The 15,842-nt window shown below is 56.5% G+C and overlaps 1 protein-coding gene across 4 annotated transcripts in view; it reads left to right on the top strand.

Moving 5' to 3' along the window:
* PRDM15 (PR/SET domain 15) overlaps positions 1-14,947 on the top strand; it is a 55,788-nt gene extending 40,841 nt beyond the window's left edge. For 2 of the 4 annotated variants that reach the window (XM_045540705.1, XM_045540707.1), the window contains exons 14-24: positions 497-628; positions 1,599-1,733; positions 2,325-2,488; positions 3,422-3,501; positions 3,793-3,912; positions 5,470-5,601; positions 7,172-7,255; positions 7,621-7,799; positions 9,379-9,459; positions 10,752-10,961; positions 12,009-14,947. In XM_045540705.1, the coding sequence (XP_045396661.1) occupies positions 497-628; positions 1,599-1,733; positions 2,325-2,488; positions 3,422-3,501; positions 3,793-3,912; positions 5,470-5,601; positions 7,172-7,255; positions 7,621-7,799; positions 9,379-9,459; positions 10,752-10,961; positions 12,009-12,488 (1,797 nt within the window). In that variant the 3' untranslated portion in view covers positions 12,489-14,947. The remainder of the gene's footprint in view (positions 1-496; positions 629-1,598; positions 1,734-2,324; positions 2,489-3,421; positions 3,502-3,792; positions 3,913-5,469; positions 5,602-7,171; positions 7,256-7,620; positions 7,800-9,378; positions 9,460-10,751; positions 10,962-12,008) is intronic. The other 2 variants (XR_006732756.1, XM_045540706.1) reach the window with 2 other exon arrangements.
* The last annotated feature ends 895 nt before the right edge of the window (positions 14,948-15,842 follow it).

Below are 15,842 nucleotides of genomic sequence, written 5' to 3'. Positions count from 1 at the left end.
TGGGCCACAGTGGGCCCCAGTCCTGGTGCTGGCCAGAGACAGAGGTGACCCACGGACGTGTTGGGCGTTGACGTGAATGTGCAGGAGACGCCGTCCACAAGCTGAAGGTGTCTCTTTTTTTTCGATACCTACTCTGGGAAGGTTACAGGTATTTCTGTGATTTACTGGCTCCTTCACAGGCTCTGTCCTAGTGAAACATTTAAGTGAGCTAAAAAAAAAAAAAAATGAAGATGAGCCACCACTTACAGTGACGACTAGGAAGTGGTTAATTCCATAACATAACGTAAGCACCTATTCAAATGTTTCAGCAAACAATCCTATTCTAGCATCACTGATTGTATCTCTCAGCACAAACACCCAGAACTTGGAGTCTGGAAAGCAAACGTCTGCACTTTTGTGCCTGGTTATGGTTTATCCAGGGGACCCCGGTGGTGACAGCCTGCTTCGTGTCCTGAAATGCCATAACCCCTCGCCGTGCTGGCTCTTCTGCCCACAGGTGTTCTCCTGCAGGAGCAACATGAACAAGCACCTGCTGACCCACGGTGACAAGAAGTACACCTGCGAGATCTGTGGGCGCAAGTTCTTCCGCGTGGACGTGCTCAGGGACCACATCCACGTCCACTTCAAGGTGCCGATCACATGCCAGCTTTGCCCAGGCACAGGGGCCTCCGGGCCAGTGTCTGTCTTAGCTCATGCTGCTGTAACAGTCCCGAGGACAGGGGCTTGTGAGCAGCAGGCATTTCTTTCTCGCCATTGCGGAGCTGGAAGTCCAAGGTCAAGGCACCAGCAGATCGGTGTCCAGTGAAGGCTGCTTTGCCTTCCCGCCGGGTCCCCGCACAGGGAAAGGGGTGAGGGGTCTCCCTGGGGTCCCTTTATGAAGGCACTGATCCAGGCACTTCACGCGGGCTCTCCCTCGAGGCCCGGGCACCTCCCAGAGGCCTCACCTCTTAACACCGTGACCTGGGCGGTTAGGTCTGGGGGATACACACATTCAGACCACAGCAGCGTCTGAAACAGGTGCCAGTCTGGCCCCATCCGGCCTGTTCAGAGTGTGCGTGAACCTCGTGTGCCCCGCTGCGGGGCTGGAGGTAAAGTCCTCAGGCCAGGTACTCCCGGGGGAGGAACAAGAGTTGGGGTGGCGGCACTTGCTTCCCCCCTGGCCTGGAGGAAAGCAGGGAGTTGAGTGGGTTCTTGGGGAGCAGTGAGGACTTGGGGTGTGGCGCAGGGCAGGAGAGGCTGAGGAAGTGGCAGTGGTGCTGCGGGCCCAGGGGGACATGGAGCATCCAGACCTGCGAGTTGGCACCTGGCCAGCTCGAGCAACTCCCCGCAGGCCAGGCCCCGGCCCGGCTGGCATCCTGCTGGCGAGAGAGAAGCAGAGGGAAATGCAGACAGAGGGTGGTTCCCGAGTGGGGTGGCTGGGGACCAGCTGGGGTGGGCCGGCCCGTGCCTGTCCCACGAGGGACAAGCTTGTTAGGGCGTCCTGTGCGTCAGAGAGGCATTTTCCTCTCCATTTAGGTGAACTATTAACTGCCCCTGTGGTGCAGATAGCAAGGCTTCCGCCACACCGGTAGAAACCGGGCGTTGCGGCTGTTTTCCAGGACATCGCGCTGATGGACGACCACCAGAGGGAGGAGTTCATCGGCAAGATCGGGATCTCCTCGGAGGAGAACGACGACAACTCTGACGAGAGCGCAGACTCGGAGCCTCACAAGTACAGCTGCAAAAGGTGTCAGGTGTGTGGCCGTCCCGCCCTCAGACGCCGGGGTCATCTGGGAAGGGTGCTCGCAATGGCAGGGCTGCAGGGACCCACACAGCACCGCTGTGCACACTGGCAGCGGCCACCCCGCCAGGGCCTGGGGGGTGGAGCACAGGCCGGGTGCTCTGCCGTGTCTGGGAAGGCCGTCCCGTGTCACTCAAGGCTGAGGGGTGGCCCATATGGTCTCACAGCCCCCCCCCAACCCCAGGAACCCGCTTCTTGGCCTGGTGTGTGTCCACACGTGCAGTGTGGGGACTGGGGCGGGTCAGTCCCCGGGAAGGTCGGCCACGCAGGCTGCGGGCCACGGCGCCTCCCCCCACCCCACCTCCCCACCCAAGACCTGAGGCCCCTCGCGAGGACGCCCGTGCAGGGAAGGGGCTTGCTGAAAGGGAGGTGCTGTTTCTGAGGAGACCCATCTCCTGTGTGGGGCTCCGCCACTCAGGGGAAACCATGGCTCCCCGTCAAGGCCCCAGGAGTCCCTTTCTCTTTGGCCAGAGTGACGGGCCTGGCGTGTGATGCCCTAATTAGCTGAGACACCAGGGACTGACTGTCCGTGTCGCGCCCACAGCTCACCTTCGGCCGGGGGAAGGATTACCTGAAGCACATCATGGACGTGCACAAGGAGAAGGGCCACGGCTGCAGCATCTGCAACCGGCGCTTCGCGCTGAAGGCCACCTACCACGCCCACATGGTCATCCACCGCGAGAACCTGCCGGACCCCAATGTGCAGAAGTGAGCCCCGCAGGCATCATGCCGGAAGGGAGGGCACGCATTTCCCTGCGAGGAGACTGAGCTGTCCGAGGCCCCGAGCAAGTTCCGTGCCCTGGGGCTGGGCCAGGCTGCGGGGAGGCTTGGGCACTGTCACTCTGAGCCTTCTGGTGTCCCCGCTGCCGGCTCTGACCGCCCCGTGCCTGGACTCCCAGCACACACAGGCCACATGGCGGGAAAAGAGCAGGGTTCTGGGCCTGCCCACAGATGACCGGGAATGCTTTCTCCCCACAGTAATTGGGTGTCACTAATGCTGGGCCACAGCTGGCTCGCAGCCCGTAATGAGCACTGACGGTGCTTGCGTGAGTGAGCGGTTGTCGCTGCAGGCTGACTGGACACCCAGGGCTGCCCTGACATGGCACGGACGGGTCTCAGGGCTGCCCCGACGTGGCACAGACGGGTCCCAGGGCTGCCCCGACGTGGCACGGACGGGTCCCAGGGCTGCCCTGACGTGGCACGGACGGGGCGGCTTAAACCAGACACTTACCTTTGCACAGCCCTGGAGGCCGGAATTCCAGGGTCCAGGTGCCAGTGGGTTCCTCTGAGGCCTCTGCCCTGGGCTTGCAGATGGCGACTTCTCCCTGTGTCCTCACAGGGCCGTCCCTCTGTGTCTGTGTCCCAGTCTCCTCTTGTCAGGGTGGACTAGGGCCCACCCACGAGACCGCGTTTCCATTTAATTACCTCTGCAAGGACCCGTCTCCAGACGCAGCCCTGCTCTGCAGAGCTGTGGGTCAGGACGTCATCAGGTCACCGGGCGGTGGGGTCACAGTTCAGCCCGTAACAGAGGCTGAGGCAGTTGCTTCTCGTATCATCCACGTGCGCCGTTTGCCTCACCGTTGCCAGTGGGGTGCTTGGGAAGGCGGCCGCGCACCACGCTGAGGGGGTCTCTGGTTTCAGGTACATCCACCCCTGCGAGATCTGCGGGCGGATCTTCAACAGCATCGGGAACCTGGAGCGGCACAAACTCATCCACACAGGTAGCCGTGGCGGGGGGAGGGGGCTGGTGGGGGGGAGTCCGCGCCCAGCGCCTCCTGCTCTTTCTCCAGCTGCTTCTGTCCCGCCTGCCCTGCTGCTTGGAGCACCCCCTCCCCCGCCACCCCCTTCAGGGCCTTGGGGACCTTCTGCCCAAGCCCCCAGAGGGTCCTGAAGAGGTGACCCGCCTTGCCACTGCACCTCCCACTGTGGCCCAGCCCTCTCCCCGGCGCTGCCTTTGCGCAGACCCCACAGGTAGGGACTTCGGGGCTCTGAGACGCTGCTGTGTGTTTCAGGTGTGAAGAGCCACGCGTGTGAGCAGTGCGGGAAGTCCTTTGCCAGGAAGGACATGCTCAAGGAGCACATGCGTGTGCACGACAACATCCGCGAGTACCTGTGCGCCGAGTGTGGGAAAGGTAGGCACGGCTCTCATGGCACGGTCTCCGCCGGGCCACGGGGTGCACGGGGTGGAAACGCCACCTTCGCTCGCTGAAAGGGGACGTCAGTGAGAACTGGCACGTCCCAGTGCAAAAGGCACCACCGGGGCGTCCCAGGGGCCCGCGGGCCTCAGTGAGTTGCTTAGCGCGAGGAAGGACGTGCGTCGGTATTTAAATCGGGGGTCCGGAAGACAGACGAGGTAGTCCAAAGGCAGAAAGACGTGCTAAATTTAAAGGCGCAAACAAATAATTCTAAAAGTAGGAAAATAATGCTCTATGTAATTGTTTAAAGTACAAAGTGATTCTAAGAATCCCTGTAGGGTCCGACAGCTGTCAGCCCTCCACACTTAGCTACTGACTGACTACGGTTGGCTGCACATTACAAGGTTAACACAGCATGGCCGAGGGGTCTTCCTTGTCACACATAAGGTTAATTAATAATCTATGGATAAAATAGATCAGTAAACAAAATTTAGAAAAAACACAGTTCTAGTACATGTTAAAATTTTGACCCATTCCTGTTTTTAGAAGAGCAACAACTTCCTAGAAGACTTGGGCCGCTTCCTCTGCCTGGCCGTCCGGATCTTTAGACATACTGTGTTCCGCAAATGGTTTTGTTTTCTCCTGTGTTGGGTTTTTAAAACTTAAACAGAAAACTATGAGGAAAACACGACTGCCCTGTAACCCCCTCCCTGCAGGGAGGCCGAGTCCCCTCCCGACCCTCAGGCCTCCGCCCGGGCCAGCACAGGCACCGGCTCTCGGCTGCTGTCCACTGTGCAGAGTAATTGTGTGCGAGGAGAGCGTGCGGGTTGTTTGTTGAAAAAGCAACACAGGCACCTAGACAAAAAAAAAAAAAACAATTTTTAGAACAACACAAATAGATCTGCAAGATGAGATTCATCCTTGCAAGTTCATCCCTGGCCCGATTGCTGCCCCTGGGCTGGGCCCACTTGCGGTTGGCAGGACCGGACAGGTCTTCCCGGTGCTTGTGTGCCCTACACACTCGTTCACCAAGCCGGTGTGCCCCTCCGTCTGGCTCTGACCTGTGCCGGGGCCTTCTCTTCCTCCCTGGCCTGAGTTAGTGAGGTTGTGCTTATTTGTTTAAGGAGTGGAAACTTAAAGATTGCCTTCTTTAAGTTAAACTAAAAGTAGATAGAAAGTCACTCTTTAAACCATGGAGTGTCCTCTTGATTGACGTATGTCACCAAGGTCCAAGGAAACCTTAGTCATACTAGTGCGTCTCCCCACCTTGTCCAGTGGGGGAACGGTGGTAGCACCTGGAAGCTGACCGACAGCCCTGGGCGTTGCGTGTGGCCGTCAGGTGCAGGGCCAGGCGCCGGCAGAGCTGAGCACTTTGGGTGTCACAGCCGGTCTCCAGGGACGGTGCCCTCCCAGGTCTCGCTGCTGGTGGTGTGGGGAAGCCGTGGGACCCGCAGCCCAGGGCAGCCCCTCACCACTGCCCGACGCCTGTGCAGGGGTGGGGTCTGCGCTGTGGGTGTGGCCACACTCTGATCCTCCTCCCCCCGTCCCCGCAAGGCATGAAGACCAAGCACGCGCTGCGCCACCACATGAAGCTGCACAAGGGCATCAAGGAGTACGAGTGCACGGAGTGCCACCGCAAGTTTGCGCAGAAGGTCAACATGCTCAAGCACTACAAGCGGCACACGGGTGAGTCCCGGGGCCGCCTCGGTGGCAGGCGCCAGGCAGGGAAGCCAGGTGTTCCGGTGGACATGTCATGCGAAAAAGCCACTTCGAGACGCTGCCCTTTCTTGACTCTGAGTTTTCTGGGTGACCCCCAGAGCGGTGGGTAAGCGGCTGCGTGTCTCAGAACCTCCCTCACGGGCGCCCAGTCACACGCAGCCCCATGCACTCGGGAGCTCAGGTTGCTGCTCAGCTGTGTGGGGCATCTGGCGATGCCCATCAGTGCTTAGCTGTCCCCATCCACTCAGCCGTCTTCCCTGCGGACATCTGTGCCCAGGACACGTGCTCAGCCCAGGGCCAGACAGGCGTCTGAGTGTGAGCTCTGCAGCGGGAACCCACGCCGTGGTCCCCGGGGCCCCTAAACTGCATGTTGAGTCCTGCTGCCATCTGACCCCGTCTCACCTGTGCACCTGACCCCTGCTCCCCAGGGCGGCCCAGGCTGCCACATGGCTCTGCTGTGGGTCCCCTGTCATGCGGTGCCTGTGCTTTTCCAGAGCCGCACCGTCCTCTTTCCTGGGGGAGCTCTATCCATTACTCCATTACTCGCTGTGCCTTTTCCGGAACACTCCTGCTCCCCAGAACTGAGCCACGTGCCCTCTCTGGGTTCTCAGAACACCCCACACTCTGCCTGCCACCCGCCAACCTGCTGGGCTGTGGTGGCCTCTGTCCCGTCGTCCCAGGGCCCTGTGCGCGTGAGGTGCTCAGTAAACTCTCAGAGGACTGAGTGCACCTTTTAAAATCCCTCACCTATTTCCACTGTGGGGGAAGCTTTGTCTAAAAGGCCCCTTAGGGGCCCCCATCAGTTTGGGGAGTGGAACGGGCCGACTCGATCCCCTCGCCCACCTGAAGGCAGATGGGGACCCACCCGGCTCCGGGGCTTCAGTCCCCGCCCTGGGAAGGGGCGTTTCGGAGCCCTGTGCACAGGGGCCGCGGGGGAGGATCAGGAGCCTCTGGTGTCCGTGTGACAGTGTCTGCTGCCCCCATCCTGCCAGGGCAGTTACGGGCCAGGATGGACTGAGCACGTACCATCGAGTCAGTAGAGAGTCAGATCAGCTCTGATTTGAGTTATTATAGTGAAGGTTCTTTTTAACCATATTGGTTTTGTGCAGCTGTAGCAATTCTGTTGTCTCTTGTGCTTGGTGTGTCTGTACTATCCTTGCATTTGGTCCTGATTTCAGTTATCATTCAGTCTCTCCTTGTGTATGTCATGCATGATGCCTGGATCTTTTTGCACTGAGGGAGGTGTAGATGAATCAATGCATTAAAGAAGTGGCTGTTTTCCTCTGCGAGTCGCACCCTACCTGTGTTCTCAGATAACTCTTCCCACATCTCATTATTTGTTTGATATGAAATGTCGCCACTGAGCGGTAAGTCTCTCCGGCCACACTTGCGGCTGAGTGTGGGGTGGGAGTTCACGGTCTGCCATCCCCTGGACACTTACCTGCCCCCAGCGCTGCAGTCACTCGCACACGTCAGGGGAAGACAAGACTCAAAACACTCACTGGACACGTGGCGTTAAGCGTGCCTTTTTCTGCAGGGATTAAAGACTTCATGTGTGAGTTGTGTGGGAAGACCTTCAGTGAGAGGAACACCATGGAGACGCACAAGCTTATCCACACCGGTGAGTGGGCGCCATCTGGGGAACCTTCCGGCCGCAAGCTGCCATGTGCTGGGGCTGTCTGAGCACATGCAGGGGTGGGAACAACTGTCCCGTTACATGGACTTTTCCAGAATGGCCAGTGCTGCCTTGGCTTAACAGTGGCCCGTTGGCCCTCTGAAAGCCCACCGCAGCTTCAGTACCCATTCCTGAACTGTCTGGTATCGGCGGATGCAGGCGGGGCTCTGTGGGGATGAGGGCCGCTCGCCTGGGTGTGTCTCGGCCTGACCTGGCAGGTGACCCTGCAGGACGTGGCTGGGCATCGCCGGGATGGCCCCACGGTGCCCTGCACTTACTTGTCTTTCCCTCTCCACCTGCGCGTATGTGAGAAGTGGGCAAGCAGTGGACGTGCTCCGTGTGTGACAAGAAGTATGTCACCGAGTACATGCTGCAGAAGCACGTGCAGCTCACGCATGACAAGGTGGAGGCGCAGAGCTGCCAGCTGTGTGGGACCAAGGTGTCCACCAGGGCCTCCATGAGCAGGCACATGCGGCGCAAGCACCCAGAGGTGAGTGTGGGCCCCGGCGCCTTCTCCCTGCCCTCCGCAGTGCAGGGCTGGACCCCCACCTGTGGTCTCTGCGCACTTCCGTGCCACGCTGGCTCGGGGACCTGCCTCCCTCTGCAGACCCCGAGTTCCTCGAGGCAGGGCCTGGGTCTCGGGTGCCTCTATGCACTGCCTGCCACGTGGAGGTGCCGAGTGGAGAAGGTGGGGCAGAAGAGCCTCGGTGTGCTTCTTGCTGAGGTTATAAATTGTATTCCCCCTGGGGTTACAGCAAGATGGAAACACAACCTGCCCCTCCCGTGTTCTCCCCTCCAGAGTAGCCGAAGTGCAAAACAGGGTCCTCCTTGTGGTGCTGGGCCGGGAGGCAGAAATTATCCGGAAGCGAGAGGAGGTCGGCTCCCTTGAAAGCCCGTTCTACAGGAAGGTCCAGGGATGTTCAGTAACCAGATGTGCTTTCAGAAGAAGCAAACTGACAAAGAGAGCAAGGAGAATACAGGGAAATAGTTAGATCACTGCAAGGGAAAGACTTTCTGAGCGGAAAAGCAGCAAAAGAAGTTGTGTACAAAATATCAGTAGATTTGACGACATGGGCACTTCTCTGTAGCTCAAAAAAGTAAGCAAAGGGCAAACTGAAAAATGTGTAGGCTGTTACTATCTTTAGATATAGACTGTTCATACTAAAGGTGATAACCAGCCAGGAGCAGCGGCTCACACCTGCAGTCCTAGCACTCCGGGAGGCCGAGGCTGGAGGATCACTTGAGCTCAGGAGTTCAAGACCAAATATAGAAAAAATAGCTGGGCATGGTGGCATGCACCTGTAGTCCCAGCTACTCGGGAGGCTGAGGCAGGAGGATCGCTTGAGCCCAGGAGTTGGAGGTTGCTGTGAGCTAGGCTGACGCCACGGCACTCTAGCCCATGTAACAGAGCAAGACTCTGTCTCAAACAAAACAAAACAAAGACAAACACTTTTCACTTTTGGTCTAATCTCCTCAGAAGAGTAAAGCCAGTGAACGCGTCTGCGTTGGTTCTTTTGTGGGATCGGCTTTCAGACTGTGACTAGGACCCTGATGACGTTGACGGTGGTGGTGGAGAGCCCCTACACATGGACTCGTGGTTTCCCCCAGTCCTGCGTGGTGTCTCCACAGCGAGGTTCCCTTCTGTAGCAACTCCTGGTATCACACACCCCCAGCACGTTCAGCTGTCCCTGTCCTGTGCCCCTCGTCTCACGTGTGATTCAACTCCGTGATCTCGGGGACAGTACAGCTAGTGCGAGCAGGGTGAGGGCGGTGGATACCGCTCACCTCGGGCAGGACTCGCTGAGCTGTGGCAGGACCAAGTGTGCACGGGGGCGTGAGTCACGGCGGGAGCATCATGTGCTGGGGACACTGGGCAGTGAGGCTGTGGGAGGGAAGGAGTCTGGAGACTGTTTCATGGTCGGGCCTGAGCAGAGGAGGGTCGGAGGCAGGGGGATGCCCACGACGGGAGTCGGTGACACGCCTGTGTGGTGTCTGGGTTCCTGCCTGTGCCCGAGAGTGGCCTCAGGTGGGCACAGCACCCCGTGCTCACCACCCCCTGCTCCCTGCAGGTGCTCGCGGTGAGGATCGACGACCTGGACCACCTCCCAGAGACCACCACCATCGACGCCTCCTCCATCGGCATCGTCCAGGTGAGCGGCTCGGCACAGGTGCGGGCGCTTCTAGACAGGCAGGTGCCTGCAGAGTGGGACCCAGTGGGCTCAGCCCGGCTGTGGGGGTGGCCCCTGGACAAGCCCCAGGGTCTGCACCTCGTGTTGCGTGGTCGAGTTTCATTCTCTGGTTTTTGGTTGATCTTTTCCCCCAGAACCTTCTGGAATATCTCCTAGTTTGTGTGAAGTTTCTATAACTTCAGTGGTTTGAATACTGGTGTATCTCACTTTGGAAAATAGATGGCTTCTAGAAAAAAAATTAGCATGATTGTTTTATGCAAAATAAGTTTAAACATATTTATTAGATGAACTTACTTTTTAAAGGAATTTTTAGTCAATACCTTTGTAGAAAAATTTTTATCACAAAAAGAACATGTCACCAAGCCTGCATGTGCACTGCTGTGTTGGGGACGGCGCTCTTGAGCACCGTGGGGACCTAGGGGGCAGGTCGCACTGCCTGAGCGGGTGGAGGTCCAGGTCCAGCCCCAGAAACCGTGAGCCGCTTCTGCCCCTGGCGGGTCGCAGGCAGAGGTCAGAAGGGAAGTCCCACCATGACCGCACCCTGGCCAGCTCCCGCTGGCTCTGCCTGCCGCCAGGGGGGATGGCACAGGCAGCACTCGAGGCGTGGAGGTGGCCAGGGTGGGCGGGTGGCCGGCCACCACTGCCCGAGGCCCCTGGGAGGCCGAGCGAGCCGGCCCGGAGCCGGCCTGAGCCAGAAGGCCTGGCCGCGGCCCCGTGGCGCCCTCGACACTTACACGGGAATGTGTGGGGAGGAGGCGCTGTCTGGGATGGCCGTGACCACAGGCCTCCTTTGCTGTCCCAAAAGGAGGTGTCCGTGCGGTTTTTGTGGTCAAACCCATTTTAACCCCAAAGTGTTTTCTACAACAAGTTTGCTTCAGCCTTGGGGACGAGAGCCCTGACTTGGCAGCGTCTCAGCCTTGGCCTGAGCTCCCCAGGGCTGAAACATTTCCTTTTACCCAGTGACTTAAAAAAATTAGTTTGTTTAAAGATGTTTACATTTTAGCACTAAATGTGGCTTTAAAAACATGAGGTGTGTGTGATATTCTTAAAACACTGAAACCAAAGGAACTTGCCTCGATCCTTAGAAATGCAAATACGCAGACAGCTGTGGCCCCTGGTTCCCGTGGCAGCTTGGTGGCCCAGGAGCCTCAGCAGGGACCGGCGAGCGTGCAGGGGCGCTGCTGGGGCTGCCCTGGCCACCGTGGGACGCAGCCCGTTGACCGGGTCGGTCGCTGATACGGATCTTCCTGCAGCCCGAGCTGACGCTGGAGCAGGAGGACCTGGCGGAGGGGAAGCACGCGAAAGCTGCCAAGAGGAGTCACAAGAGGAAGCAGAAGCCGGACGAGGGGGCGGGGGCGCCTGTGCCCGAGGACGCCGCCTTCAGCGAATACTCGGAAAAAGAGACAGAATTCTCGGGCAGCGTGGGCGACGAGACCAACTCTGCGGTACAGAGCATCCAGCAGGTTGGTTTACTCGTTACGCTCGGGTTAGGGCCAGTCGCTTTGCAGGACATGGCGTTCCCTAAGCTCGAGTCTGCTCGCGTGACTCCAGTCCCTTTCTTAACCCCTGCAGTGTGCAGGGTGGACCTCGCCTGGCTGTAGCAGCAGAGACGTCCCCTTTTCATGTGTTTCATGCAGCTTTCCGAGTGCTGAGTGCAAATCACACTTGTAGTTAACAGCTACATGACGCTCTAGCGTGTTGGAGAGAGACATCTCCCACTGGTTGGGGGTTAGGTGGGTTGTTTCCAGTTTTGGGAGATGACACATGGCCTGCGTCAGCACTTTTTTTGCAGAAATGCAGCCCTGTGCATGCACTGACCAGCCAGGGAGCAGGACCTGGGAGCCAGAGGGTTCCTATAGGGAGGGCTGCGGGGTGAAGGAAAGGAAGGGCGTGGCCAGCCGGTCCCAAAGGATGGAACCTTGCATTTTCTCCACCGGCATCGCTTTTGCTCTGGAAGCCCCCCCAGTCTTTGGTGCGGTTGTGTCTGACCCTGCGCACCTGTCGAGTGCTTTTGGAGATGGTAATCCCGATTGCAAAATCCTCGAGTTTGGCTTTCCTTGCTCTCCATGAGGAAGAACTCTGCGTTTTTTCTTATTAGCTGTCGGTACTGCAGATGCTTTTATCACCGTTTTTAGCTTCCTGGTTGGGATTTTCATTTGCCAACAGCAAGGCAGTTTAGAGATGGGAATGGAAAAGGAAGAATTTACTTTTTGCCATTTTCATGCTGACTTTCCTCTATTTTTGTTCTAGCCAGTGAAATCCATTTGTTTCTCGGTTCTATCTCACTGCCACTATGATTCTGTCTGTATTTTGTTTCTCTTTTTCACTGAATTATTTTCCCAGAACAAAATTAACTTGGTTTCCTCTTTCACCAAGGAATGTGGCACTTCCCTCCCTCGGGCGAGGCGTGTGATTGTTCTAGAACAATAACACAGTGTCGTGGGGAGGTTACTTTTCTTCTCTCTTTTGCAGAAACGATGACTGTCTTTTGTCACATGTGACTCTTCCAGGTGGTGGTGACCCTGGGTGACCCTAATGTGACTGCTCCATCGAGCTCGGTCGGCCTGACCAACATTACGGTGACTCCCATCACCACTGCAGCTGGGACTCAGTTTACCAATCTCCAGCCGGTGGCCGTGGGGCACCTTACCACCCCCGAGCGCCAGTTACAGCTGGACAACTCCATCCTGACCGTGACCTTTGACACCGTCAGCGGGTCTGCCATGCTGCACAACCGCCAGAACGAGGTACAGGTCCACCCGCAGCCGGAAGCCTCCAACCCGCAGTCCGTGGCGCACTTCATCAACCTGACCACCCTGGTCAACTCCATCGCGCCCCTGGGCAGCCAGCTCAGCGACCAGCACCCGCTCACCTGGCGGGCGGTGCCCCAGACGGACGTCCTGCCGCCCCCGCCCCCGCAGGCGCCCCCGCAGCAGGCGGCCCCGCCCCAGGTGCCAGCGGAGCAGCAGCAGCAGATGTACAGCTATTGAGCCCGGGCGGGAGACGGGCGAAAACCACAGCGAGGGCGTGTTGGATTGTTTTAGATGTGTTTGCTGAATACCAAACAAACAAAAAAGTCACACATTGCAATGTAAGTAAGGTTGACTTAGCTTTTACAGAATTGTTTCCAAATCCCTCCAGTGACCACCACAGTCCATCAGCTTATCTCGAGAAGTGACCCAAGGGGCCGGAGTTTTAAACCGGGTTGGGTTCCAGGGCGCTAAGGCGGAGCATTGGGGGCTGGGCCACCCCACCCGCCCTTCCAGGCTGCCTGTGTCCACAGCTTTGGGGACATGACACGTAGAAGCAGGTTCCCAAGAGGCAAGTGATAAGTTACTAGGAGCATAAATGGTTCATTTCTTCCTTTCCTTTGAGCTCAGTTACTGTATGAAATTTAACAGACAGTGTTCACAGGTGGCAGCACGCTGCAGGGGGACACGGTTTTCTCCTCACTTTCGGATTTTTTAGCAAGGGAGCAGGTAGAAGTTTAAGTAACATTTGTTCTCTTCTTTGAAACATGAGTTGAGTCGATTTGCTGTATGCTGGGCTGAAACCAGGTGTGAGCTGTGCCTGCAGCATGTGAGCCTCCGGCCTTCAAGCTCATCCTGGGGTCAGGTGAGGTCACTGACTCCGGCATCAAAGACATCTTAGTAATATCCCTGAATCGATTTTCAGTATAGTTTTTTCATTTTTTTACTTTATCTCAGACACACATTATGTATTCAGGACTGTGTTGTGGCCAACCTTGTTTCTGAACTGTATTTTAACCTGAGTCGTTTGCACTGTAGGACTTGGGGGTCTGGGCCAGGTCTGCACAGCTGGTAAGCGGGGGGCCCTCGGAGTGGTCTCGGGACTCTGCCATCCACGCGTGTTTATTCGTGAGCTCAGCCGGAGCCCCCTGGATGGGAGGATAGGGAACGCACTCATGTGTCCTTTGTTTAAACTTCAATTCCAAAGGCTGACGTGTTTCAAGACCAACACAAGGGAAGTGCTGAGCCCGCCGGGTGGGAAAAAGCAGGGGCGGCTGGTCCAGTCGCAGAAGCATTAATTGCCCCAATAAATGAACGTGCAGGTGAACACCCAGCTCTGCGTGTGCGGGGACACATGCTGTCATACATGTGTGCAGCTTCAGGGTTGTGGGCCAGGCGCACAAAGAGGCCCCGCCGCCAGAGCCCTGCTGCCCAGCCATGGGAGCTCCAGGAGGCCAGGGGAGAAGTTTGATTCTTACTTTCCTGATATTTTTTTAACACTGTCTGAAGTGAAATGATAAACTTGCCTTATTTTGCCCTTGGTCACTACTGGTCCCAGATCTCATGTTCCCTGGGAGGCTGTCTTGAAGAAACGCCGTGGACCATCAGTGATTGACAGACGAGGCCAGAGGGACCCGACGTCGCCAGCGAGGCGTAGGTGGTTTGTGCTGCACGGAATGCACCTTTCCCACCACTAACGCCATTCCAAACAGCAGGCTCCTGCGGACGGGCTAGAACGTGCTTGTGCAATACACGCCTTCGCGGGCTGGGAGAGCGCCGTGCCCAGGCAGCTGCGGGGGCCTGCGAGGCCCCACTCCCCGCACACCCAGCTCTCGCCTCTCGGCCGAATAATAGTGGGAGAGCCTTTTACTTTTTAATTTATGATAATTATTTTTATGTTATTTATGTATATAATTAACTGCTTTATACATAATAGTTTCATTAAATGAACTTGGACCAGGAGTGATATATTTTCTAAAATACTGTCTCCATTCTCCAAATATGCGTGGTCCAGGCGTCCACAGGCTCAGCGAGAGACCCAGGGTTCCTGAGATATTTTTGTAAAACCTGATGACGGTTTCTCTTTGCCTTGGCGGAACCTAGCGGGCAAACAAGCGAGCGAAGAACCCACGCGGGCCCTGGGCCCGTGATCTGACATCACTAGCGTTTACCTTATATTCCTCTCCCCTGTGAGGAAAGGCCTTTGAGATCACAATTTTATTTTTCTAAAGAAGTTGTTTTAGTGCCTAGAGTAAGACTGTATCAGATGTTTTTAAAGAACCTCACGTAGACCGCGTGGCCCTGGTGTGTCGCCACTATTTATTTAAATGCCAGACACGTCCTACTTGTTATAGTAAGGGAGTGCTCTAAATAAAAATCAGACTCACTCCCAGGTTTCATGGAAACACACGTAGTCTTGCTGGGGCCACAGCGTGTGGTCGCGGAGCAGTCGCTGTGAGTTTTCGTGTCCATAACTGGATGCAAAAAAGCAAAAGTACTGCTCAGCCAAGTCATCAAGTGTACACTGTCTGGCTATTTATCACTGTTTATCGACAGAAAGTATTTAATTTTTTTAACTGATCCACGGTGCGCAGATGTATCCGTAAAGGAAGAAATCAGATCAAGCCATTGTGGCCTCTGAGCTCTGTGAATCCATCTCAGTTGCTGTAAATTAATAAATTATGAGAATTTATTTTCGATCTGTGAATCTGTGACACTGTGTGGTGAAGTGCCACAGCCGGTGTGACTCTCGCAGGGCGATCGCGGGTGCGGCCGCTCCCTGGGACTGGCGTGCTCTGTGTGGAGACGGGGCCGGGGCTCCGGGCGGCTCTCGTGGGTGGTGTGTCCTCTCAGGAAAACGTTCTGTGCCAAGCGCCCCTCACTGTGCCCGCCGGGAAGCTGCTCTGGAGAGTTCCGGGCATGGCAGGCAGGTTTCCTGACCATACACGGTTTTCCCAAGATGCGGTGTCTCTTTCTCACTGGAATTTGAAAGGAAGACTGTTCTGAGATGTCGAGTGTGTTTCGTGTCACATCAGTTTGTAAGATGATAAATAAAAGGTGCTGTGACCTGTGGTTTTCAATTGCTGACCCTCTGCCCAGACCGCCCATTGCGAAAAGCCGACACACCTGGTGTATTTTGAGAGTGCCTGTGATTCCTGCTGTGAGCCGCATCTCGACTTCTCTGCAGTCCAGACCTGCAAAATGTCTGGATTATTTGAAATGTTCCCTGAGAGACTGAGGTATCAGAAGCCTTCTCAGGGATTACCACCCCTCCCCCCCAAAAAAGAACCAAAGAAAGTGCATAGAACATTTTTGCAAAGCTTAGATCGGGAGAGAATGGGCACCGAGAAAGACCCTAGCCAGAGAGGGACACTTAGCAGGCATTTCCTCAGGGTCTGAGCTGTGAGAACCACATCTTGGACGTTTTAGTCCTGATTAGATAGTGTCTGGTAGCAGCTAATTCTCCTGCCACTAAGTAGGATTCATTCGTTCAGCATTTAACTAATTGCGAGCACTTTTGTACACGTGCCAGCTCTGTGTGGTTCTCTCTGCACACAAAGGCAACCCAGAAACACTCCAGAGGAAGAAACGGTG

This window comes from Lemur catta, chromosome 1 (assembly GCF_020740605.2).
Source record: "Lemur catta isolate mLemCat1 chromosome 1, mLemCat1.pri, whole genome shotgun sequence".
NCBI classification, from domain to species: Eukaryota; Metazoa; Chordata; class Mammalia; order Primates; family Lemuridae; genus Lemur; species Lemur catta.
This window is presented reverse-complemented; position numbering and strand designations above follow the sequence as displayed.